The sequence below is a fragment of the Notolepis coatsorum genome (genome assembly GCF_963971535.1).
Source record: "Notolepis coatsorum genome assembly, chromosome: 5".
NCBI classification, from domain to species: Eukaryota; Metazoa; Chordata; class Actinopteri; order Aulopiformes; family Paralepididae; genus Notolepis; species Notolepis coatsorum.
Window position 1 is genome coordinate 132,119,566 of NC_140169.1, and position 27,701 is coordinate 132,147,266.

Sequence of the window (27,701 nt, forward strand, 5' to 3'; positions counted from 1 at the left end):
CACGCACACATTGCTGCTAACATACCTTGTATTATAGTTTGTATATTATATAGAATATGCGTTGTGTATTATGTTTAGTCTATAGTTTATTTATAGTTAGTATGGTATTGTTTGTATAGATAGAATATACGTTGTGTACTATGTTTATTTTATCGCTTATTTAGTTTAGTTATAGCTTATATTTATCGTTATAGTTTGTATTAACAATTACATATCAACTCAAACTTAAGAATTTTGGTTTGATATCACACTTTACATTATCATACAGTTCAATGCAATGAACAGCAACTGGGTTATTTACCTTGTTAATATATATGTATATATATTGATATCTGAAACAATTCTAGATAATTATCATACCTTTTCATATTGCGCCATGAAACAAAAAGCAGAAAGCTTATAGGGGCGTTGGAACTAAGTGAATCCAATTGCACTCTGCACTGGCTGTGATCCCTGAGTAGCCATTTATTTATTAGTGAAAAGGGCTTAAAGGGATATTTAAGCATTACATCACGCGCAGGAGTGGTTTGTGAACAATAAACCATGCCTAGGCATGGTTTATTGTTCACAAATCACGACTGCAAGTGGTGTAATGCTTTTATACAACTGCCACATTCATCCAACCTTATTGCTATACAATAAACACACATTAATCGAAGATTTATTGAAAAAACCATCTGCCAGAAAAAGTAGTTCCCACAACAACAAAAAAGAGAAATTGCCTCCATGTGGAAGCAGCTCGGAAGTGCATCCAACCAACTAACACATCCAACTGCCTTTCAACTAAGACAACCAACTAACACATCCAACTGTCTTTCAACTAAGACATCCAACTAACACATCCAACTGTCTTTCAACTAAGGCATCCAACCAACTAACACATCCAACTGCCTTTCAACTAAGACATCCAACCAACTAACACATCCAACTGCCTTTCAACTAAGACATCCAACCAACTAACATCCAACTTTTCTTTAGTTTTTAATTATGAAGTTAGTGGTTGTTATTGGAATGATTGATTGAAAATTTTATTACCAGATGCAGAATGGGTACAATACAGTACGGCTCAATACACACAATTGTTAAGTGGATGCAGACCTACTTTCTATAGAACTTCATTCTTAGATGCTTCTATAGAAAGTAGGTAAAACAAATTAAAACGTTTTCTTTGCCCTATAGGAAAAAAAAGTTTTCTTCGCCCTATTTTTTTATTTATTTTTTTTAAACCTACTGTAGAGGGCCTAAACTTAACCAGTTGGAAACCAAGCGTACAGTAATAAAATTAGCAATCAATCAATCAACTCAATAGGCCATGCTCACTTAGAACAGCGCGGCACTCAGCTGCTTCTACAGTCTGACTCTCCCCCGCGTTGCAGACAGGAGTTTGTGTGGGGGTGGGTGGGTACGCCAGTGTCGGACAGTGTGAGAGTGAACGCTGCCAATAGGGTCCAGCTGCATCCCCGGAGATGTTCTCTCACGGGCAACTTCCGCCAGCCACACGACATTTCTGCCGCTGACAGGACACGCGCTGATTGGCGGAAAGTACGGAAGTATCTCTAAGTACGTCTGACATTTCTCTACGTCTTTTAGCGAACGTTAATTGAATGTCAAAAGCAAGTACGTCTGCGCTGACGTGCGGTTGTTGAGAGTGATTGATTGAAGAGTTCCTTGTTCCATGAGAGGGGGGGGGGGGGCTTGTATTGATCAGGTTAGTAGATATTGTATCGATCAGGTATTACAGATCATATCCGCATGAAATAAACAAAAATGTTAAAACCCATTTTGTGTTGTAACCAGTGGTGCAGTCGTAATATGGGAACTGGTTACACGCCACGCGCGCTCCCGCGCACGCGCATACATGTTCCCTCAGTTGCGCACAGAACAGATGATTATTATGCATAACAATGGAGATCAAGCAGCCCCCCACCTTCTCGTAGGTTCCTATTATTATGCAAAGTCTAGGTGAGAAGTGCCGGCCGCCGGCCGGGTAGCTTTCTACAACGGCCGGGTACTTATCATTGCGCGCACTTCTGCCCTGAGTGACTACTAATAACACGCTGTGTAACCGCGTGTGTGCATGACTGCACCCCTGGTTGTAACCCAACCCCCTCCAATGTACAGTAAATGACCAAGTATGGTTTTGTCAATATTCCAATGTACAGTTTTGCTTGTACAGTTGTACAGTGTCCCCCACCCACCCACCCCTCCTATCACAAACAATACTGTATTTGCAAATCTGGTATGTCATAAATGTATAGATGTAGCAGTACTGTCTATCTGTATGTCGTGTATGTCATATATGTTATGATGAATTGAAAATGGGGGACCCTGATGTAAACAAGACAAGTCTTTCTCTGGTCTGCATCCCCTTAACAATTGTATGTATTGTACTGTACCCATTCTGCAATCTGTTAATAAAGTTTTCAATCAATCAATTTATTTATCCAGGAATGTCCCATTGAGATACAAGATCTCTTCTTCCAGGGAGTCCTGTCAATCAGACAGCGTTTGCTCTGTACCTACCTGTATTCCAATAATGGATTTGTCCATACCTGAGATCCATAGATGTCCCTAGATGAGAGGTTAATGGTGTTACCCAGTGTCTCAAAATACTGAGGATAAGGTGTAACAAATACAAACATAGTTCAGTTATTGGGTTGTAATGCTAAAATGCGTTTCAAATCTAATGGCATTACATAACTATTTACAGCTTTTAGGTAACAAGTGTTATTGATCTAAGCGATTTGATTTTATTACGGATCCCCATTAGCTGGTGCCATGGCAACCAGCTAGTCTTCCTGGGGTCCACACAAAAAAACATACAAAAACAATTATTGAAAAACAGAATTATTAAAAGCCAGTACTCAACATACAATACACAATGAAACTAACAATTAAGATGTCTAAAATTACATGCAAGCAAAGAAACAGAAAACAAAAAAACAAAACAAAACAAAATACAAAATACAGTGTTAAATACAATTTAAGATTGTTTTTAAAATTGAATATTTTTAAGAATTGCTTTTAGAATGCTCATCAATGTTACTAAAACATCAATTTCACCATACCTTTAAAAAGAAAAGAAAAAACACAAAGTAATCAGAAGAAGTTTTGGATAACATGGCTGCAGCATACACTCATGCATGACATTTCCTTCCGGATTATGGCTCCTTTGAGTTTCTTTTTGAAACTGTCCTTGTTTTCCGTCCGTATAATATGTAATGGGATCCTATTCCAGTATGTTATGGCTCTATACATTGCAGTTTTCTTTAGAGCGTTGGTTCTAGGCAGAGGTAGGGTGAAGCGACTACTTGAAGCATGTCTGGTATTATGGTCATGTCTATCATTGGTGGATAAAAGCATAGAATACAATTGAGTGGGTTTACCCAAGGTACAAATGTTTTTTAAAAACCTAATCAAACTGCATGCTAGTCTCTCCTCCACCCTCATCCACGACAGTCTAGCATGCATTCCCTCCACACTATTCCTTATAGAGCAGTGAAGAGTGAGTCGGGCAGCTCTATTTTGAGTGAGCTGGAGTTTACTAAGCTCTTGTTTTGACGCGCTAGACCAAATTGCTGGGCAGTAGTCAAGATGGGACAAGACTAAAGATTGTACTACCATTTTAATTGTTGTATTCGTTAGGAGGTAGGCATTTATTCTTATTATGGAGATGTTTCTACTCATCCTGGTAACCATGTTATTAATCTGGGTAGACCAAAGTAGTGCCTCGTCAATAGTTACACCCAACAATTTGGCCTCCTTCACTTGTTCAATACCAGCGTCTTGTAATGAGAGACTCAGTCTATGCTCCGACCATAAGGCATATTTATACGTCAGACGTACTTCGAGATACGTCAGACGTACTTCGAGATACTTCCGTACTTTCCGCCAATCAGCGCGTGTCCTGTCAGCGGCAGAAATGTCGTGTGGCTGGCGGAAGTTGCCCGTGAGAGAACATCTCCGGGGCTGCAGCTGGAGGCTACTCCATTCCTTGGCCCCTAGCATTTCTTGGCCCCTAGTTTTAAATGTTTATTCCACCCAAATGCTACTTTGTCCAACTACCTCGTTTACTAATGTGCGGGCCGGGGCTCCACTTCACTGGTCAAACCACTTACTCGTGAGTAGTAATAATAACTTTATTTGTATAGCACTTTTCATACAGGGGTTGCAGTTCAAAGTGCTTCACAACAGTAAAAAATACAGGCATAAGCGAGCATAAAAAGATAGACAGGTAGCAAGGTATGGCAAATCACAGTGTTTTACATTAGGATCTAGCATCCCAATAGGCTCTCCGCTTACAGTTTTCAGTAACACAAATAGTAAAAATAGTTTAAAATGATTCAGTTTAAAAATAGTCAAAAAATTATAAAATATAACGGACATAAAAAATACAGGCATGAGCGAGCATAGCAAGGTATGGCAAATCACAGTGTTTCACATTAGGATCTAGCATCCTAATAGGCTCTCTATTCAGTAATACAAATAATCACAGTGTTTCACATTTGGATCTAGCAAATAATAAAAATAGTTTAAAATGATTCAGTTTAAAAATAGTCATCAGTAAGAAGTAAAAAGTGCAATAACCGACACATGAATTTGATAGGCAGTGTACAAGAGTAGGCAGGGTAAGAATAGTGCAGGTAAATACAAGTTGTGTCAGGATATCCCTGATGTTTCCTCTTGCCACTAGGTAGCAGATATCTATCAGTGAAATGCCTGAGCAAAGAGATAGGTTTTAAGCTGTCTTTTAAAGATGTCTAGCGAGTTGGCTTCCCTGATGTTTTGGGGTAGTTTGTTCCATAGTTTTGGGGCATAGTTGATAAAGGCTGCATTACCGATCCTCTTTTGACTGCTTCTGGGAGCCTCTAGTAGTCCAGCAGCTGATGATCGCAGTGTTCTTGCTGGTGTGTAATTTATTAGAGTGTTGGCGATGTAGCTAGGTCCCTGTCCATTTAGAGCTTTGTATGTAAGGAGAAGGACCTTAAAGTAAATTCTAAATGTTACAGGAAGCCAGTGTAAAGCAGCTAAGACTGGACTAATGTGCTCTCTCCTTTTGGTTCTAGTTAGCAGTCGGGCTGCAGAGTTTTGGATTAGCTGAAGTCTCTCTGTGGTTTTCTTAGGGAGACCTGTGAAAAGTGCATTACAGTAGTCTAACCGGCTAGATATGAATGCATGAATTAGCTTCTCAGCATCGTACTTTTGCTATATTTCTGAGATGGAAGAACGATGTTTTCGTCACTTTGCTAATATGAGAATTGAAGTTCAGTTCTGAATCTATGATAACCCCAAGACTAGTGACCTCAGATTTGATCCAAGGGGTTAGTCCCCCCAGGTTCTTTATTAATGTTTCTTTTTTAGTTTTGGAGCCGATAATTAGAATTTCAGTTTTGTTCTCGTTTAGTTTCAGGAAGTTCTTACTCATCCATTTATTTATTGCCAGTAAGCAGTCTGTAATGGAGCTAATCGCTGTATCATTTGGTTCAGCAGATATGTACAGTTGTGTATCATCCGCATAGCTATGGAAATCTACATTATGTTCTCTGATGATATCACCCAGCGGTAACATGTAAAGGGAGAAGAGTAAAGGACCTAAGCAACTCCCTTGTGCAACTCCATAGTTGTTGTCGTATATATCAGACATGTGATCTCCTAGTTTAACATAGAATTTCCTCCCTCTGATGTATGTTTTAAACCAGCCCAGCACATGTTCTGAGAAACCGACATGGTTTTCAAGACGATCGATTAGAATATCGTGATCGATTGTATCAAATGCTGCACTGAGGATAGGATAAGGATGGAGATCTTATTCTCGTCAGAGTTTAGTCTGAGGTCACTGATTATTTTGGTGAGGGCAGTTTCAGTGCTATGATATTTTCTGAATCCTGACTGAAATTCTTCTAAGATGTTGTTTTCTTCAAGAAAGGAATTTATTTGAACTGAAACTATCTTTTCAAGTACTTTACTAATGAATGGTAGGTTGGATATTGGACGATAATTTGCCATTTCATTACTATCCAAGTTAGGTTTTTTTAGTAATGGCTTTACAACTGCTGTTTTAAAGGCATCTGGGAAAATACCAGTCCTAAGGGAAGTGTTTATGATATCTAGCACAGGGCTTGAAACACTATTAAATACCCGTTTGAAGAAAGCTGTAGGTATAGGGTCAATGTCTGAGGTGGAGGAGTTACATTCTGAGACAGTTTTGCAGAGTACATCTAATGTGATGCATGTTCTCATGGTTACATTGCGCGGTTTGCCGCAATCAGCTTTATTTCCATCATGAGTAATGCTGGCCCTGATCAAGGTTATTTTGTTGTTAAAGAATAGTGCAAGTTCTTCACACTTAACCGTTGATGACTGAGGAGGTGTAGGGGCAGTGTTGAGTAGTACATTAATAGTGGAAAAAAGGATTCTGTAGTTTCCAGCATTTTCTGTAATGATTTTAGAGAAGTAATCTTTCCTTGCTAAGCGGATGGTTTTATTATAAGCAGTTAACGCATCTTTGTATATATCACAGCATATGGTGGTTTTTGTTTTTCTCCATTTTCGCTCCGCTGCACGACATTTCCTTTTTTCTTTGTTGACAGCATTATAGTTCAACCAGGGCGAGGCTCTAGTTTTCTTCTTTTTCGTTTTTAATGGGGCGACAGAATTTAATATAGATGACATTGCATCATTGAGATTTTCTATCATTTCATTTAGAGAGCTGTCATGATTGTGTGGTTCATGTAGTCTCATAAGATCAATGAACTTTGATTCAGCTTTGTCGTTTAGGAGCCTCTTTTTAACTATGATTTCTTTTTTTGTTTTAGTAAGGGTTATTTGAGTATCAAAAAATATACAGTGATGGTCGGAGAGAGGTAATTCAGTTATTGAGATATTTGTTATGCTTAGCCCAGTTGTTGTTATAACTAAGTCTAGTGTATTCCCAAGCCTGTGAGTTGCATTTGTTATATGCTGTATTAGGTCAAAGCTATCCAGTAGATTTTTTAGTTCTATAGTTTTGGAGTCTGTTTTCTTATTAAAATGGATGTTCAAGTCTCCATTTAGGATCACCTTATCATATCCGGTAACACATAGTGAGATCAGTTCAGAGAGCTCCTGTATAAATATTGGTGAGTGTCTAGGCGGGCGGTATATTGTGACAATAATAGTTGATTCTGTTTTTAGTTCAATGGCAAGATATTCCATTGACTTGAACTCGCCTAGTTCTGTGATTCTAAACAAGAGTTTTGAGGAGAAGATTGCTGCAACTCCTCCGCCCCTTTTATTTTTTCTGGGTATTTGAAAAAAGTTATAGTCTGGTGGACAAGCTTCTATCATTATTGATGTAGCTGTGTCATTATTTAGCCATGTCTCTACTAGGCAGATGCAATCTAAGTTATTTTCTTTAATCAGATCATTTACTAAGAATGTTTTATTATTCAGTGATCTGACATTTAGGAAAGCTAATTTTATTTGTTGGACTTCTTTAGAGGAGGTCTGCTTTGGCTTGACCTTGATGGCCCTGAGGTTAATAGCAGGTAAACGCATTGATGGCGTATATTTTTATGATTACCGGTATGTTTTGAGAGATGGCATGGCAATTGTGCTATACTGCACCGTACTGACTGTACTGTGCTTTCGGGGACATTTGATCAGACGAGATGGCCTTGTGTGATATGGGGGGGGGGGGGGGGGGGGTGCGCCTTGTGTTGCTGCTGAAATTCATGGTGAGATTGTGTCCTTCGTGATTATCTCTCGTGCTGGTATGAGTTTAATATTCTTGGAGGCCATTAAGGCATGACGCATGTTTGCTGATAGGAGCTTTGAACCTAAGCGATTTGGGAAGAAGCCATTTCTTTGAAAACGTTCTGGGTTATTCCAGAAAACATTGAAGTTGTCAATGAATTTCAGGCCGTGTACAAGACATGCAGCCCCTAACCATGAATTAAAATTTAGGAGTCGACTGAAGGCTTCTTGTCCTCTGCGAAAGCATGCAATTGGTCCACTGATGGACACATCAGTGTCTATGTACACAGACTGATGTTTGTCTAGTGTGTTCATTAAACGTGTGAAATCGTCTTTCAAAGTCTCTGTGCCAGTCTTCTTTCGCAGGATGTCAAACGATCCAGAGTGAATGACAATTTTTGTTATGCCCGGTCTGATTAGTGTTGGAAGTATTTCGGCCAGCTCTTTCACAGATGTATTGTCTAGACAGATATTTTCTGTGTTTGCCATCTCCACATACCTTGTTGTGGAATCTCCAATCAGTATGCAGTCTATTTTCTGTGTAAAGTTAGCATTTTTCTTTCCAACAGTTTTGGGGCCGTTTGTTTTTGGGCTAGGCCTAGTCTGCCGGTTCTTACCACAGTCCTGTGGCCTTGGTGAAGCCTCGTTAGCCTTCTCAATAGCCGGCATGTTAACGCTGGTCCCGTACCTTCGGCGTTGGCTACCGCAACGTTCTCCTCGGCGCATGATAGTCTCTTCGCTGTTAGCCGTTAGCTCGGTCTGGGTCGTGTTTGCTAGCCGTGTCGCTCGTGGCTCTGTTTTCCTCATCGTCTCGTCATTAGCGTGTGCTCCGATGTGCCGGCTGTTAGCTTCGCTAGCATTAGCGTGAGCTCCGGCATGCAAACTGTTTGCTTCGCTAGTGTTAGCGTGAGCTCCGGTATTCCTGCTATTAGCGTCGTGAGCTCCGTTCCGCTCGCTGTTTGCTTCGCTAGCGTCGTTAGCCACGCTTCTATGTCTCTTTGCTTTTGGTGTTGATATGCGTGTTTCCGAGAGTAGGTTGAAACTATTTCCTGGCGGTACCGGGGGCGAGGTAATAGTCGTGTTCCTGGTTCGTTTATTTCTCCTTTTATCCTTGACGGTGGTCTTTGGTCTAGCTCCTTGCTTGTGCCAAGGACCGTCTTTTGGGTGGTGCTGTACTGTAGCTACTAGCCCAGGCCAGGTCTCAACCATGGTATCGTTGGCTGTATTTGTAGTAGCTTCATAAATAGAGTCAATGAGTCGCTCATCTTGTTGGATTTGGTGCAGTGTAGAAACCCGAGCCTCCAGCTCTACAATCATCATACTCATCTTCAAGCAGTTAGTACATTCTGTGGGAGAGCCGAGTCCCGGCATCTTCCCTTATTTCCTGTCTTTTCAGGTTAGGCTAAACTGAAGCTAAGCTAGGTACTTAGCTGCTGGTGGTGGTGGTGGTGGTGATGATGATGGTGGTGGTGGTGATGATGGTGGTGATGGTGGTGGTGATGGTGGTGGTGGTGATGGTGGGTCACTTCAACCGGGGTATCCGTCGCTCTCTCCTAAGCATTGCTCTGGAGCGGTCCGTTGCTCTATTACTCACACGACCAAACCACTGTCGTCTTCCGTCTCGTTAAAACTCAAAATAACAAGGAAACCTCTGTATTCCTCTTCTTTCATAAATATCCTCCTTCAGTGGCCGGCGTAGTCCTTTGTGTGTAGCTGATAAGACGGCTCGCTATTCCTCCCACGTACTCGTCCTTTCGATGGAGCACTGTGGTCATAAATCTAAATAGATAAGAAAATTCACAGTTCTGGAGAAGTACCATAGGAACTGGAAGTTAACGTACAGAGTAATTAAAGTTGAAAGGGCTGTATTAAATCATTATACTAGCGATAGGCAGAAAAAATGCGGAGCGACAGTAAAAAGCAGCTTGCTTTGCCGAAGCAGGAAGTCAAATAGTACGTCCGTCGATGAAGAAAAGTAAGGTCCACAGGGTAAAGTAAAGATAGCCAAATGGTTTATTTGCGAAGTCTCTCTTTACAGAAGTGGTCCTAAATCTACTTTCCTGAATATTCCTGTCAATACTACTACAAGTGGCTAATTCTCACCTCAAAAACCACCCACCCCAAAATAAAAAATAAAACCCCAAAAAGAAGATCTCAGTAAATGACAGACTAGATTCTGCCTACTGCTGTATAAACCCCCCAAAGTGTAGACATGTTTCCTTCATCGGTTCTGGCCAGTCAGGACAGCTAGCATGTAGAGCGACTGTGTGCGCAAAAAGGCCTTGGTGTGACGGTATGGTAGCTTTGCACCGGAGCTTATTTTCGGAGAGAGTAGTTGGACCCTTTGGCAACATGTGAAAAGGCGTTGCGTTTCTGACGCGGCACAACGCCTTTTTTTAGAGAGAAGTCACTGAGCGGAGAAATGATGGAAAATTGGAAAATGCGGAGACGTAAAGAACGACGACGAGTTTGCAGGCACTGTGTTCGCACCGACATACTTAAATGTCATATTGGTATGGTTTCTATGTTATGTGGAAGGAAATAAAAAACAAAATAAAAATACAAAATAAAAAAATTTACTGCTTCACATTTAGGTCATGTGAATACAAAAAAACAAGACTCCCAAAGAAACCAAGAGGTAGCTTAAAACTGAATGGCTAAACGGATGAGTGAATGGATGAGTGAGTAATGTTCGTCATGTCCGGGTGGACGACACACTGTCCGGGCGTGTTAAGCAGCGGTTTTGTCATCTAAAAAAACAAGACAGAAACACTATGTCATATGGTTATAATTGGATTATGTGAAGTTCCCTTGTTTTGCTGCATCTCTCTCTCTCTCAATCTCTACCTCCTCTCCAGGTGACCTCTTCTGTCTCAGGTCTTTATACCTGGATAAACTCCTTTCAAACCAACTGACGCATACACATGCACGCACACACGCTGTTATGTACCAGGAGCCTGATCACTCCTGTGTCACTGTGCAATGCAGGTTGAGGGCTGCCAATTAGCTAATTAGTGCTGATTGGTTACCTGCTGGGAGCTTTAAAACCAGCCCTGGTAACACACATGCAGTGTCTGTGCTTAGAGGAAGAGCTGTCACGTTCTTCCAGTCCTTGTCCTTTGGTTTACACTAATAGTTCCTTGATATAGTAGCATTTTGAGTTAGAGCACGGGGTTTTGGTGTTGGTTTGCACATAGGCTGCATGCCTTTGAGCCAGGGTCGTAACAGTTGGGGGCTCGTCCGGGATATTTTACCCCTAGAAATTTGTTTGGTGTTTTTTTTTTGTGTTACACGGGGTGTCATGGTATTATGGTTTGGGTGGTGTTCGTTACATATTGTGTAACGTGGGGGCTTGAGCCGTTTTCGTCAAACAGGTGAGTATGCCTTATTTGTTTGTAATTTGATGTGACTACTTATGCTGTTAAAATATATAGTTTAGTGGGCACCACATGTAGATAGGGACATTATTTTCTGGTTGTTGGTTAGCTTCCTGTGCACCACATACTCCTGGGGCAGTCAGGGAAGGGATTGGCACCATCTACTTGTCTGGTACCGTATCATGTACTGGACGGGTGGATGGTCAAGTATGATCTTTGACTGGTAGCAGGTGTGGTTGAAGATGGTTAGGTCTACAGGGCATTAGTTTAAGGGTAGGTAGGTTAGGGGGGCCAGAAAACACAGGTAGTGTGGTAGGGCTTGATTTAGTGTTTCTTAGGGTAGACATGTGGTGGGCCGGTTGTGACTGCAGTTTAGATGTAGAAGCATAAGTAGTCATATCAGGTTAGAAGGGCCACCTGTTTGAATTTGTTTGTTGTATTTGTTTTGTTTGTTTTGAGTGTTTGGTTAACATACCTGTTAGCACCTGACACCCTGCGTGTATGACACGTCTATTTATTTCAGGGTGGTTGTTTTTTTATTTTATTTTTTTTTGCAAATTAGAAAGGTGCGCTCACATTAGTAGAGCACACATTTCCACCGCGTCCCGTTATTGTTTTTATTGGCATTAGCATTCTTCAGTGGTTTTTCAGTGGTTCTTCAGTGGTTCTTCATGGTTCTTCAGTGGTTCTTCGTGGTTCTTCAGTGGTTCATTAGGGGATCTTCAGTGGTTCTTTGGTGGGTCTTTAGTGGTTTTTCAGTGGTTCTTTAGTGGTTCTTCGTGGTTCGTTAGTGGTTCTTCGTGACTGTAAAGTATAGTGAGTAGCTTGTGGTGACTGGTACAGTAACGATGGCTTCCATCAAGGACTTTGTTGATCACCCGTCTCATGATATGTTGGGGAAGTTTTCCAAGGAACAACTTCTAGAACTTGCTGTGCACTACAGGGTAGAGCTTACTGCAAGTGAGAAACGTTTGAAGCCGACTGCCTTGAGTGCTTTAAGGGTGTTACTCATTGGAGAGCAGGTGCTTGATGAGAGGGTGGAGGAGCCTCCTTTGTCTGACACGTCTCCGCTATTACCTGGTGCAGAGGGTGAGTGGAGGATTAGGGAGTTGGAGTTTAAGGAAAGGCAGCTAGAGCGGGAGCGTGAGGAGAGGAGAGAGGAGCGTGAGCTTAAGGAGAGAGAGAGGAGAGAGGAGCGTGAGCTTAAAGAGAGGAAAGAGGAGCGGGAGCTTAAGGAGAGACAAATGTTGCTGGAGGAGAGACAAATGTTGCTGGTGCACGAGCGTGCGCAGAAGGAGCTTGAGTTTAAGCATGCTGCCTTACAGGCGGGTGCTCTGCATTCAGAGTCACGTTCCGGTTTTGATGTAGGCAGGAATATTAGGATGGTGCCTCCATTTTTTGAGAAAGACGTGGATATATATATATATATATATATATATATATATATATATATATATATATATATATATATATATATATATATATAATATTTTCCCCTTTTTGAACGGGTGGCAACCACATTGTGGTGGCCTGATACCGCCTGGACACTGCTGCTGCAATGTGTTTTAGTTGGTAGGGCACAAGAAGCCTATACTGCTCTGTCCCTTGAACAAAGCGCTGATTATGAGCTTGTTAAAGCTTCCATATTGAGGGCTTATGAGTTGGTCCCCGAGGCCTATCGTCAGCGTTTTAGAGGTTATCGCAGGTCGGAGGGACAGTCTTATGTTGAATTTGGAAGGGAGAAGGAGAACCTGTTTGACAGGTGGTGCACTTCTCAGAAGGCAGAGTCAAGAGAGCAGCTTAGGCAGTTGATTCTCCTAGAGGAATTTAAAAGATGTGTTCCTGATACCGTTTCCACACATCTAAATGAGCGTAAGGTATCGAAGGTAGGCAACGCCGCTGTCTTCGCTGATGAGTTTGTGTTGACACACAAGTCCGTGTTTTTGGAGGACTACCGTGTTGAGTCCGGGGATAGGCGTCCTGTTCAGGGGGGCCGTTTCCCAAAACCTGTGTCTGCTGGTCAGTTAACTTCACCTCCTAGTTCTGCTGGTGCATTCCCAGAAGGGATTATCTGTTTCTACTGTAAAGAACCTGGTCATATCGTTGCTGGGTGCCCGGTGCTTGAGCAGAAAAATTTCAGAACCGTGGCTCTGGTAGAAACCATATGCAGAACGCCTATGCCAACGTTAGATGGTGATGGGGGAAGTATCAAACGTGTGGACAAAGAGCTCGAGGGTTCCTCAAGGTTTATGATGGATGGATTTGTTTCCCTGACTAATGCACTAGAGTCCAAACAGGCTGTAACAATTTGGAGAGATACCGGTGCTTTTCAGTCCCTCATTCTGGAGGGGGTTTTGCTGTTTTCAGAAAACTCTTCTTTGCATTCCGGTGTCGTTGTTCGGGGCTTTGGGGGTGGATTTGTGGATGCACCTTTGCATGAGGTCACGCTCAATTCTCCCTCAGTATCAGGCAATGTTGTTGTGGGGGTATGTTCTCACATTCCCATAAAGGGGGTGTCCTTCATTCTAGGGAATGATTTGGCTGGTGACAAAGTGTTGGCTACTCCGGTTGTAACTCCCATTCCTGTGGTTTCTGAGGTCCCTAATGAGCTGGCACAGAAACATCCAGGAGTGTTCCCTGTGTGTGCTGTGGCACGGGAAATGTCAAAGGACAAAAGTGATGTTGCTGATACTTCGACTTGGGACATTACACTTAGTGACACATTCTTTGTTGAATTAAAATGTGTACCTGTTGAGAATTTTGGAAAGCACACTGTGGATGTACCTCTGCATAATGATTCTCTTGATTGTGCCTTTGTGTTAGGCCCGGTGGTGAAACCAGAGTTGACATGCGTGCCGGAGAAGCATGTGGCAGATGATATGGCAGCGCAGTGTCTCAAGGTCTTCCCAGCCTGTACGGTGGCTGAGGCCACGAACGAATTGGAGGATGAGGGTGGGAAGGATGCTATGAGAGGTGCTGTTGTTTCATGTGACACCGTTCTAGTTGGAGAGGCTACTAAGCCTGACTTAGGCTGCCAGCCTTCCCACAGTAGCTCTATTGTCCCTAATGTTTCACTTGTGGGCAGGGATGGTCCCAGTATGTCAGTTGATGATTCTGACATTGATCCACATGTCCACACTGATTCTCTGCCATGCACTAGGTGTGATGGTCAACCTAGTTACCTGTGTCCTGTGGAGCAGGAGGCGTCTTCGCGACCTGGTCTGTTGAGTGGCAGCCATTTTGATTTTGATCAGGACAATGTTATTTTGGGTGACGCCATTTTAGATGGTGTTCCAGACGTTTTTGTGACTGTCGTACTGCCATGTTCCAGGGACGGTGGGGCTGTACCTGAGGCAGTACATCCTACTCTGGATGTTCACGGTTTGCAGTATCCTGAACTGCCAGTGCCAGGTGGGATGGATATGGGCGCGGTGGTGGTATCAGTGATCTATGGTTTTTGTTTTGCTGTGTTCTGTTCTGTTGAGCGCAGTGAGATTAGTTCTCAGATTGATTTTGGTTTGCAGTCTATTTTTGACAGGTCGGTATCGGTGGAGGGGCTTGTTGAAAGGGAGCATACAACACGTTGGTGGTCGTGTTCGACAGGGGCCGACCCGCTATCGCTGTTGTGGTAGTGGCCCTGACAATTAATGGGTCACAGTTGTTTCTGTTGTTTTTGATTATGGGTTGTTGTGTGGTGGTTGCCTCTGGGGCAACCAGTTTGGTGTGGGAGGTGTTATGTACCAGGAGCCTGATCACTCCTGTGTCACTGTGCATGCAGGTTGAGGGCTGCCAATTAGCTAATTAGTGCTGATTGGTTACCTGCTGGGAGCTTTAAAACCAGCCCTGGTAACACACATGCAGTGTCTGTGCTTAGAGGAAGAGCTGTCACGTTCTTCCAGTCCTTGTCCTTTGGTTTACACTAATAGTTCCTTGATATAGTAGCATTTTGAGTTAGAGCACGGGGTTTTGGTGTTGGTTTGCACATAGGTTGCGTGCCTTTGAGCCAGGGTCGTAACACACGCACGCACGCACACACAACCACTTATGTCTCCCTCCTCCGCACCACCTGATTCCCCTGCCCGGCTACAGCCTCAGCGCCTTGCCTCCTTCTCTGACCCTCCCCCGCCTCCTCTCCCTGAGGCTCCTTCCCTCCTTCTCGGACCCTCCCTCGCCTCCTCTCCCCTAGGTGAACCGTCGTATTTGTCATAATAGGGCCTTCTGGAACCTAGAACCTTCTAGAGCGTTGTGGTGATGTCATAATAGATCTTTCTAGAACATAGAAACTTCTGGAACGTTTGTGGCGATGTCATAATAGACTTTCTAGAACATAGAACATTCTGGAACCCTAGCGTGACATCGTGATAGAACATTCTGGAACATTCGTGATGTGCTGTATGATGTCATAACCGAACATTCTAGAACGTTTGGGTCTCTATATATAGCCACGATTCTCTCTCTGTGGCAGTTACATTTTCGACCGGACTGGATGGACCCGAAAGGATGGACTCAACAAGGACCTGAAGCCAAAACCAGCAAGTAGATTTACGGCTTGCGCACTACTAAGGAATTTTCCTGTGTGGAGTCGGCGGTGACTTTGGAGACTGGGAAAATACAGTTTTCTTACCTTGTAGTAGTATTGACAGGAATATTCAGGAAAGTAGATTTAGGACCACTTCTGTAAAGAGAGACTTCGCAAATAAACCATTTGGCTATCTTTACTTTACCCTGTGGACCTTGCTTTTCTTTATCAACGGACGTACTACTCACGAGTAAGTAATTTGACCAGTGAAGTGGAGCCCCGGCCCGCACATTAGTAAGATGGAGTCCACGGCTGTGAGTACCTCCACTGTGGCCCCTGATGAGTTTGACAGGAATGCTCCGCGGATCTGTGGCGTTTGCGGCGACAAGGCCACCGGCTTCCATTTTAAAGCCATGACCTGCGAAGGCTGCAAGGTCTTCTTCCGACGCAGCATGAAGCGCAAGGCCAGCTTCACCTGTCCCTTCATCGGCAGTTGCACCATCACCAAGGACAACCGGCGCCACTGCCAGGCGTGCCGGCTGAAGCGCTGCGTGGACATCGGCATGATGAAAGAGTTAATTCTGACCGACGAGGAGGTGCAGAGGAAGAAGGACCTGATCCAGACCAGGAAGGAGGAGGAGGCTCAGCGGGAGGCCATGAGGGAGGCACAGCGGCCCCGACTGACGGACGATCAGAGCCAGGTCATCGCCACGCTGGTGGAGGCGCACCACAAGACCTACGACGACTCCTACTCCGACTTCACCCGCTTCAGGCCTCCGGTGCGTGAGGGTGCAGTGACTTGCAGCGCCAGCGAGGCCACCTCCCTCCACTCGCTGTCCGACGCCTCGTCAGACTCCTTCAGTCACTCTCCAGAATCCGTGGACACCAAGCTGATGTATGAGGAGCAGGGTCGGAGTCCAGACTCCAGTGAGGAGGACGGCACCCGCCTCTCCATGCTGCCCCACGTGGCCGACCTGGTCTCCTACAACATCCAGAAAGTCATCGGTTTCGCCAAGATGATCCCCGGCTTCAGGGACCTGACGGCGGAGGACCAGATCGCCCTGCTGAAGTCCAGCGCCATCGAGGTGATCATGCTGCGCTCCAACCAGAGCTTCAGCCTGGAGGACATGTCCTGGAACTGCGGTGCGCCAGACTTCAAATACCAGATCAGCGACGTCACCAAGGCGGGACACACGCTGGAGCTGCTGGAGCCCCTGGTGAAGTTCCAGGTGGGCCTGAAGAAGCTCCACCTCCAAGAGGAGGAGCACGTGATGCTCATGGCCATCTGCCTGCTCTCCCCAGACCGTCCGGGCGTACAGGACCACGCACGCATCGAGGCCCTCCAGGAACGCCTGGCCGAGACCCTGCAGGCCTACATCCGGCTGCACCACCCCGGCGGGCACCTGCTGTACGCCAAGATGATCCAGAAGCTGGCCGACCTGCGGAGCCTGAACGAGGAGCACTCCAAGCAGTACCGCTTGCTCTCCTTCCAGCCCGAGCACAGCATGCAGCTCACGCCCCTGGTGCTGGAGGTGTTCGGCAGCGAGGCCACCTAGGGGAGAGGAGGCGAGGGAGGGTCCGAGAAGGAGGGAAGGAGCCTCGGGGAGAGGAGGCGGGGGAGGGTCAGAGAAGGAGGCAAGGCGCTGAGGCTGTAGCCAGGCAGGGGAATCAGGTGGTGCGGAGGAGGGAGACATAAGTGGTTGTGTGTGCGTGCGTGCGTGTGTGCGTGCATGTGTATGCATGTGTGCGTCAGTTGGTTTGAAAGGAGTTTATCCAGGTATAAAGACCTGAGACAGAAGAGGTCACCTGGAGAGGAGGTAGAGATTGAGAGAGAGAGAGATGCAGCAAAACAAGGGAACTTCACATAATCCAATTATAACCATACATAGAACCTCTGCCTATATATATACACAGTAAATTATCGCGTTATGAAAATTAACTCAAAATTGAATTTTTTTTTATCTCATTCATTCCATGAGAATGTAGAATACACATTTACAGACTTTTTTTTAATATGGTCCATTTGCATGTTCTTGGTATCTGATTCTAGGGACATCTATGAATCTGCAGGGAACGTATTCCCAGTGTCAGAAATACTGTGGGCTAGATCCACAAAGAATGGATTGCACGGTGCAAGTTGCACCCTTACTTACAATTCATTATGAATTGAAAATGGGGGACCCTGATGTAAACAAGACGAAAGTCTTATTGTACCCATTCTGCAATCTGTTAATAACATTTTCATTCAATCAATCAATCTGCGCGGTGATTGATTGAATGAAAAATGTATTTTGAGTCAATTGTAATGAACCAAATGAGAATATCAATAATTTTTTTTTATCTTTGACTGTGAATAACACCATGCTCAAATTGACCAGACCTGAAAAATCTAAGCAAATTAATAGATGGAAGATGATTAAACAGAAGGTTTTGTAGATACAGTACTGAATTCTGCCATCTGGACACATGCAATTTGAAATATGATTATAGAATATAGAATATCAGGCATAAAATGGTTATGCGATTAAAATGCGATTAATTAGATTAATTAATTACAAATCCTGTAATTAATTAGATACATTTTTTTAATCGCCTGACAGCACTAATATATATATGACATAGTGTTTCTGTCTTGTTTTTTTAGATGACAAAACCGCTGCTTAACACGCCCGGACAGTGTGTCGTCCACCCGGACATGACGAACATTACTCACTCATCCATTCACTCATCCGTTTAGCCATTCAGTTTTAAGCTACCTCTTGGTTTCTTTGGGAGTCTTGTTTTTTTGTATTCACATGACCTAAATGTGAAGCAGTAAATTTTTTTATTTTGTATTTTTATTTTGTTTTTTATTTCCTTCCACATAACATAGAAACCATACCAATATGACATTTCAGTATGTCGGTGCGAACACAGTGCCTGCAAACTCGTCGTCGTTCTTTACGTCTCCGCGTTTTCCAATTTTCCATCATTTCTCCGCTCAGTGACTTCTCTCTAAAAAAAGGCGTCGTGCCGCGTCAGAAACGCAACGCCTTTTCACATGTTGCCAAAGGGTCCAACTACTCTCTCCGAAAATAAGCTCCGGTGCAAAGCTACCATACCGTCACACCAAGGCCTTTTTGCGCACACAGTCGCTCTACATGCTAGCTGTCCTGACTGGCCAGAACCGATGAAGGAAACATGTCTACACTTTGGGGGGTTTATACAGCAGTAGGCAGAATCTAGTCCGTCATTTACTGAGATCTTCTTTTTGGGGTTTTATTTTTTATTTTGGGGTGGGTGGTTTTTGAGGTGAGAATTAGCCACTTGTAGTAGTATTGACAGGAATATTCAGGAAAGTATTTAGGACCACTTCTGTAAAGAGAGACTTCGCAAATAAACCATTTGGCTATCTTTACTTTACCCTGTGGACCTTACTTTTCTTCATCGACGGACGTACTACTCACGAGTAAGTGGTTTGACCAGTGAAGTGGAGCCCCGGCCCGCACATTAGTAAACGAGGTAGTTGGACAAAGTAGCATTTGGGTGGAATAAACATTTAAAACTAGGGGCCAAGAAATGCTAGGGGCCAAGAAATGGAGTAGCCTCCAGCTGCAGCCCCGGAGATGTTCTCTCACGGGCAACTTCCGCCAGCCACACGACATTTCTGCCGCTGACAGGACACGCGCTGATTGGCGGAAAGTACGGAAGTATCTCGAAGTACGTCTGACGTATCTCGAAGTACGTCTGACGTATAAATATGCCTTAAGGTCGGAGCATAGACTGAGTCTCTCATTACAAGACGCTGGTATTGAACAAGTGAAGGAGGCCAAATTGTTGGGTGTAACTATTGACGAGGCACTACTTTGGTCTACCCAGATTAATAACATGGTTACCAGGATGAGTAGAAACATCTCCATAATAAGAATAAATGCCTACCTCCTAACGAATACAACAATTAAAATGGTAGTACAATCTTTAGTCTTGTCCCATCTTGACTACTGCCCAGCAATTTGGTCTAGCGCGTCAAAACAAGAGCTTAGTAAACTCCAGCTCACTCAAAATAGAGCTGCCCGACTCACTCTTCACTGCTCTATAAGGAATAGTGTGGAGGGAATGCATGCTAGACTGTCGTGGATGAGGGTGGAGGAGAGACTAGCATGCAGTTTGATTAGGTTTTTAAAGAACATTTGTACCTTGGGTAAAAACCCACTCAATTGTATTCTATGCTTTTATCCACCAATGATAGACATGACCATAATACCAGACATGCTTCAAGTAGTCGCTTCACCCTACCTCTGCCTAGAACCAACGCTCTAAAGAAAACTGCAATGTATAGAGCCATAACATACTGGAATAGGATCCCATTACATATTATACGGACGGAAAACAAGGACAGTTTCAAAAAGAAACTCAAAGGAGCCATAATCCGGAAGGAAATTAATATATGTCATGCATGAGTGTATGCTGCAGCCATGTTATCCAAAACTTCTTCTGATTAATTTGTGTGTTTTTTTAAAGGTATGGTGAAATTGATGTTTTAGTAACATTGATGAGCATTCTAAAAGCAATTCTTAAAAATATTCAATTTAAAAAACAATCTTAAATTGTATTTAACACTGTATTTTGTTTTGTTTTTTTGTTTTCTGTTTGTTTGCTTGCATGTAATTTTAGCCATCTTAATTGTTAGTTTCATTGTGTATTGTATGTTGAGTAGCCTACTGGCTTTTAATAATTCTGTTTTTCAATAATTGTTTTTGTATGTTTTTTTGTGTGGACCCCAGGAAGGTTGCCATGGCACCAGTTAATGGGGATCCGTAATAAAATCAAATCAAATCGCTTAGATCAATAACACTTGTGTTACCTAAAAGCTGTAAATAGTCTCCCTGGAAGAAGAGATCTTGTATCTCAATGGGACATTCCTGGATAAATAAAGGATAAATAAATTGATTGATTGAAAACTTTATTAACAGATTGCAGAATGGGTACAGTACAGTACAGCTCAATACATACAATTGTTAAGGGGATGCAGACCAGAGAAAGACTTTCGTCTTACATCAGGGTCCCCCATTTTCAATTCATCATAACATATATGACATACACGACATACAGAGACAGTACTGCTACATCTATACATTTATGACATACCAGATTTGCAAATACAGTATTGTTTGTGATACAAAAAGAGTCCAGAAAAGAGAGTATATACATTTGACATAGAAACTGTACATTGGAGGAGGTTGGGTAGGTGGGGGGGGACTGTACATTGGAGGTGGTTGGGGGGACACACACTGTACAACTGTACAAGCAAAACTGTACATTGGAATATTGACAAAACCATACTTGGTCATTTACTGTACACAGGAATGAGAAACAGTCTAAATGGGTTTTAACATTTTAGTTTATTTCATGCGGATATGATCTGTAATACCTGATCGGTACAATATCTACTAACCTGATCAATACAAGCCCCCCCCCCCCCCCCCTCTCATGGAACAAGGAACTCTTCAATCAATCACTCTCAACAACCGCACGTCAGCGCAGACGTAACTGACGTAGAGAAACGTCAGACGTACTTCGAGATACTTCCGTACTTTCCGCCAATCAGCGCGTGTCCTGTCAGCGGCAGAAATGCCGTGTGGCTGGCGGAAGTTGCCCGTGAGAGAACATCTCCGGGGCTGCAGCTGGAGGCTACTCAACGCTGCAGTCAGGGGGAAGGAAGTAGAAATTTAAAATAAAATTGCAAATAATCAATCAATCAATGATTTTTCTTTTGTTCTAAAATGACTCATGACCCATCAATTACATCATCCAACATTGTTTAAAGGACTAAGACATTCGCCGTGACAGAATCGCTTTATATTTAGTCGTTATGACGCTATCAACATATCCATTTGTTGAAGATTATTGTCCGCCATCTTGTTTTTGCCGACGGAGTGATCCTGGCGGAGTGATGTGATTCGGTTGTGGGCGGGTCCTGGGACCAGGAGCGTAGAATGGTCTGTTTCAGCCAATCAGAATCGAGAAATTTGCATGCCGTTGTATAATTCACTTTAGTATAATTTGTCAAAAATCAGCAGTCTTACCTCTATCTACAAATAAGTGAGTGACCACTGCTGTGACGTCCACTGTCAACACCACCATTCCACGCTCCCTGGTGTCAGGCTCTTCATTCATTTCCATTCATTTTGGGGACCAAGTCTATATCATACTTCTGAAGGATAAACAAACTATAGCAATATTATTCTGTGTAATATATATTCTGAGTCAATGGTACTTTTATTTATTTTTTTGTTTATATTGCTTATATCTATTTGAAACTGGAACTATTTCTCACTTTGTGTTTAGAATCTTTCTTCCAGCAAGTAACCATGGTGACGATTCCCGAACATTCCATGCAGGGCAAAAATATGCACTACACTCAAACCTACAACAAATTTACTGAATGCCTTTATTTTTCAAAGGTAATAGATCTGTAAAAAACAAACTGCCAAACAAAACAAGTACCTTTGAGTCAGATTTGTCAGTTTTTATTTAAATCTGCACAGCAGTAGTTTGATTATACTTCAAAAGTATGAGGGAGGAATGGTGGTGTTGGCAGCAAACAGGGGTCACTAGTTTACTTGTAGATGACTAGATAAGAGGTATGACTGCTGAAACCTGACTAAAGTGGAATATCCCTTTAGGTGCTAGGCACACAGGCAGTTACAGCGGTGGCTCTACTACCACATGAAGCAATGTGCTTTCTTTCTCTTGCCAACACCCCTGCAAACACTAGATAGACATACACTGTGAGATAGGCTATGAGACAGAATGGACTTTATCCAGGTGTTCAGTTATGGATGGCATTGAAGTCCAGATCCTGCTCAATTTCACACTGAGGATTTAAGCGTTGAACTTCAAGTCAATTCAATTTCTCCCGTCTAATTTTACAACAGAGGTCAATGAGGACATTCATTAGAAACAAGAGGAATAGATTTAAGCCTTATACACGTTTACATAATTGACTTGAGGGTGGGTTCAAACTGGATTTGAATGCCTACAGTAAGCAAATATTCTAGCTAGTGAAACTGTCCGTAAACAGTTTTCTATTATTTAAACTTCATACTTTTACGTTTTTTTTTTTTAATTTATATCCCACTAATGCAATGTTAGTTGACTAGTATTTTTTTTTATGCTGAATTTGTCATTTCCTGGGGAAAACGAGCACATCTCTGGTAAGTACTAGATTTAAAGAGGTCCTTCTGTATAATAATATATGGGAAACAACATTTTAATCAAAATCATAGACAAAGTCCTATGACTAAAAACATCTTTAAGTCAAGAACCACTTATAGAACAATGAGAACAGATAGAAATAAAAAAAAAAAATTATAAAAAAAAAAGCCCAAGGGATTATGAAGTTATTTTGTGAACCAGCAACAGTCAAGCCAAGTGAATAATAATTACCTGTACATATATTTGCAGACTACCTTTACTTCATTCTGCCGATTGATAGTACTTGAATGAAGGTCAATGATAGTCACACACAACCAAGCAGTACATAACACGACATTTCAAGCCGTCGTCACACATGGCTTAGATAAACATACTGCCGGAACAAAATGCTGGTGGTGCTCGTAACAATAAAGCAATCAAAGGTTCTCAACATCTTCCACCACAACAACAGTGCAGATACATGCTTTTTCCTGAAGGAAAGCAAAGGCATTAAATCCAAGAGGCTGCGCACATAATGTTTGTATAGTTCTCTTTCTTCCAGTATGGCTGCCACTTTCAAAATGCCCAATTTCTGTGCAGTGGTAGAGCAGGTAAAACACTGGAAAAGCACAATATTGCTATTCTACTTTCACTTGTTTACAAGATCCAGTAATGACACAAAATTATTATGTTTTTGTTGATATATTTCTCATAGATCAACACATACTGTAGAAAATGTTCTGCACATAGCAACCAAAGTCAAACATTGCCGTGTACAAAACGGTTGCTATGTTACAGGAAACCATGCTGGAAGGAGAACTACCTACATACACATTCTGGCCAAGGCCTCTATTAATAACTGGTATAGAGATAAATGGGCATCGATAAAATACATGGATTTCAACTTCAAAATATTCCAATTTCCATTTGTCAATTAAATATAACCAACGGATAACATAACGGCAATAGCTTTTTACAATCTTTATTAATAAAATTTCTAAGAACATAGTAAAATAAGTTATACATCTGACCATCAAATTACACATTTCCTTTACAGTCCATTCTAAAGCAACAGCTTTTTGGAGAATGGTAGATAGGTCTCCCTGAAATGATAGAAACCAATCATCCCTCCATTTAAAATTTCCACAGGAAATGACAATAAAAAGAAAGAAAAACCTCGACCCCCTTACAAACCTTTGCTATTTTTATTTAAAAACCTAAAAATAATTGAAAATCCTCTGGCATACAATACAAATGTTATTGCACAATAAGCAGTCTTGCAAAAGTGGCAATCCTCGCTCCTCTTCAACGTAATCAATTTCAGACACAGTTGATTTCTGATGCTTTAATTGGAGAGCTTTTTTTCTTTCCTTTATAAACTTTCATTGCAGTCACTTCATTGTCTTTGTCTGTAATTCAATTATGAAGTTAAGTAAATAAAAAAATAAAAATAATGAATTATAGTAGAGTCACAGCCTAGGGGCCACGGGTCAGTGGTGTTTTAAGGCTCTGCCATGGCTGGGTTGACTGAGTCCTGGGGGGCCACCGCTGCTTCCTGCTGCATGGGGAAGTCCTGCCTCTGTCCCACACCAGGGTGGGGGACAGAAGAGTTAAGCGGTGGGATAGCTCCCGGGGGCAGGTGGTGGGGTGGGTACGCGTGGTCCCGGGGTCCTGGGAAACGCATGTCTGGAGGGAAGGGAGGCCGTAGTCCCATGGGACCGCGGACACCTGGAACGGTACAGGGTTGGGGAGAGCAAATACATGAGAAATGACACAGTGTAAAGCAAACTAGGTAAATAAACACGAACTGATAAAAAAAAAACATACTGAAAGATTAACACGAGGTTGAACAAATTAGGTAATACGTTTCCATACCGGGCGGTAGATGCATCGGCCCGTAAAGATGGGGCGGCGGGGGACGGAAGTGTGGAGGCGGTGGACCTCGGAGGTCCATGCCGGGCCCGGGTCTGGGGCGGAACGCGTGTCCGTTAGGTGGACGGGGCACAAACTGCTCTCCGCCCATGGGTCCGGGAGGCAGCATGCCCAGGTGTCCGTTGGCCGGCAGTGGATGTCCATGGGGATGGGGCAGACTGGGAGGTAGCGGCCCGGGGGGGTGGTAGAGAGGTCGTACGGGTCTGTGGGGCCCCGGTGGCGGCAGGCGACCGTGGGATCCGGGGTGTGGCAGAGGGTCGTTGGGTCCGGGACCCGTTGGGGGGCCGTGGACCATGGGGCCGGGCGAGTCCCTGATCGGAGAGGCCAGGAAAGAACCAGGGCCCTGTGCCAGAAAAAGACACAAAACGGTTAGTGTGGAACATTTTGATGTTGATGTATGTCGTCAATTTCACTATGACGTTGCTATGTAAACAGAATGTCTTGTGGAGGGGGCTAAGCTGGCCAAAATGAATGGGGATGTTGCTTCTTTTAGCCATTGCAATGGCTGTTCAATTAAAAGACAAGGCTTAGATATGACATTTATCACGTTTATTTTACAATTACGACAAGTGAAATGAAGAAAAATGGTTTCAATACAGTTCTCAATTGTTTTCAATGAGACCAAGCGGCATTTACCCCCCTCCGGCACGACAGCAAGAACATTCTGTTCATAGCCAGTGTTTCCCATAGGATTTTTTTCAGGGGGGGTGGTAGGCCCCCCGAAACTACTAGTGTTGTCGCGGGGCGTGCGTGTCACGGATACGTGGTGTCAACAGTGTCGTCATAGACGCACGTAGTAAGGCGGTTGTTAGTATCGGTGCATTTCTATACACCGAGCTGAAATTATTTAATGGTAAATAAATATTAACAATGTTTACAACACATAAATGTACTTATTTACAATTATACATACAGTAGTGACAACACACATTAACAATTTACGATACAGGGGCTGCACGATTAATCGGGAAAAAATCTCGATCTTCATTCATAGACATATGCAATCTCATTTCTAAATTACGACAAGTTTTTTCTTTTACTTTAAAAAGAAAGTAAAAAAAAATGTATTAAACTTTTTACTTAACTTTTTTAAATGATAACGGAAAATAAGAATTGTGTGAGAGAATCGTGATCTCAATTCTTAGAGAAAAATCGTGATTCACATTTTAGCAAGAATCGTGCAGCCCTACAGGGAGACACATACAACACTCAACTATTTACAACCAGTGTCAAGAGCGAACGCACAAGTTGTTCAGAAATTCTGAGGGCTCAGAGTGCACACTGGACGCTCTGACCGAAGAGTCCATTTATCAGAGCGGAGCAGATTTTCAGAGTGAATTTATTAACTCACCTTAACTAGGGCCCTATGAAATCCATTAAAAAGAATTATGTTTTCAGATTTTATATTTATTTTTTTGGATTTAACAATATAATAATAATATATACAAAATTATATTTTTAACTAACTTTAATAACAGTACATCTGCAAACAGCGCCAGTGCAGTTCAATATTCAGTGCCAGTTCAGTTATGAGGTTTCTTTTTTCAATTCAGTTCAGTTCAACTCAATAACAAAAAAATAATTAAATAATACAAAATAATAATTTGTTTAAAAGAAATCAGAAATAAACTGTAAAATGTAATTTCTTTCAAAGAGATGTCCTTTAAAGGTTCATGCTTCTCCCCATCTCTGGCTGACATCACCATTGTGATACATGATGGTTAGGCCTTTATGTTTTCCTCAGTGAGGGATTTTGTCGGTCAGCAGCGTTTTGTACTTGCTGAAGCTTCTCCCTGTATAATTTTCTTTTTAATTTAAATATCAACATTATCTGGCCATCCTCACTGTAAATACTATCAAACTCCTCTGACCTCATCTGGTCTTTCCAAAGACCAGTGTTGGGACAGGCGCGCATGCACACACACACACACACAGAAAGGGAGAATGGCTGCGTCTCCGTAGACCGTGCCACCATTTTAAAGTCGTAGTGAAGATTGATTTACATGAAAACCGGTGTATGTATAATTTTGCTAGCTCGCTAACGTTACTGGGATTAAACTGGATCCCGTTGGCGTGGCGGGCCGCCCCTTCAAGGCAATGGTAGGGGAAACACTGATAGCGATGTCATAGTGAAATGAGGGCAGTTGATGTGTTAAGTATTCAGCCATGCACCGATTAGAAAAACAACCACGCAAACTCCCCAAAATAAAGCACAGTTAGACCATTAATCCCATGACCAAAAGCCACATACACCATGATTTTGAAACCAGGATCACTTCCAGAAAGCATTTGAAACAAACACACACACTTCAAACGGCCAACGATTTCTTTTTGCACGGCACACCGTGCTGAAGTTCCATCCAGTGCTATCAGGACAGGCAAACCCAAACAATGTTAAGTCAACCCAGTGATGCGAACCGCCTTCCAACTCTTCCCAGATCCGGCTCTAGGGACGGTGCTTCCATGTACCCCCCCCCCCCCCCCATCACACCTAGCAGCACCTAGACCGGGCACCACAGCCTGGGCCCCGGTCTCTATACTCACTGGCTCTGGACTCTCAGTGGAGGCCTCGGCCTGTGTCTCTGCCTCTGTATCTACTGGTGCCGTCTGTTTCAGAGCAGGGACATACACATGTGACACAGCAGCAGCAGGAGGAATTATAAGCCTACTAATGGGAGAAGAGACTAGATAAACGTTTGATTTAAACCGTCACACGTCGGACTCAGGACAGACTTACCATTCCGTCCATTTGGGAGGGTGACGAGGTACGGGGAGGAGCAATCATGTCTAAAAAAGCAGAGAAAAGAGCACATTGTTGATAACAGACAGGCGTACGCCATGATTTACGGCACATTGGAAAATCCTTGGGAGGAAAATCATTCGAGGCGGACATACCAAGCCCAGAATTGTGTTTGTTGTCTGGGTAACGGCCGTGAGGATCTGACGGAGGTCGTGGTCCTCCT

The 27,701-nt window shown here is 43.0% G+C and overlaps 3 protein-coding genes across 3 annotated transcripts in view; 1 reads left to right on the forward strand and 2 right to left on the reverse strand.

Annotated features, from left to right (window-relative positions):
* The window catches only part of LOC311228354 (phospholipase B1, membrane-associated-like), a gene marked incomplete at both ends in the record, with an annotated part of 540,482 nt that overhangs the window by 458,545 nt on the left and 54,236 nt on the right, over positions 1-27,701 (reverse strand). The window lies entirely within an intron of this gene.
* Positions 15,927-17,186, forward strand: LOC311228692 (vitamin D3 receptor B-like; the record flags this gene model as incomplete). The annotated part of the gene is made up of 1 exon (XM_084314632.1): positions 15,927-17,186. Exon 1 carries the CDS (start codon positions 15,930-15,932, stop codon positions 17,184-17,186), a length of 1,257 nt encoding a protein of 418 aa, XP_084170758.1. The 5' UTR covers positions 15,927-15,929.
* Positions 22,124-27,701, reverse strand: part of mia3 (MIA SH3 domain ER export factor 3) — a 41,229-nt gene continuing 35,651 nt past the window's right edge. Inside the window, exons 24-28 of the mRNA XM_084314937.1 lie at positions 27,634-27,699; positions 27,476-27,525; positions 27,283-27,345; positions 24,682-25,081; positions 22,124-24,534 (exon numbers count right to left, since the gene is read on the reverse strand). Of these exons, the coding sequence (XP_084171063.1) occupies positions 24,308-24,534; positions 24,682-25,081; positions 27,283-27,345; positions 27,476-27,525; positions 27,634-27,699 (806 nt within the window). The 3' untranslated portion in view covers positions 22,124-24,307. The remainder of the gene's footprint in view (positions 24,535-24,681; positions 25,082-27,282; positions 27,346-27,475; positions 27,526-27,633; positions 27,700-27,701) is intronic.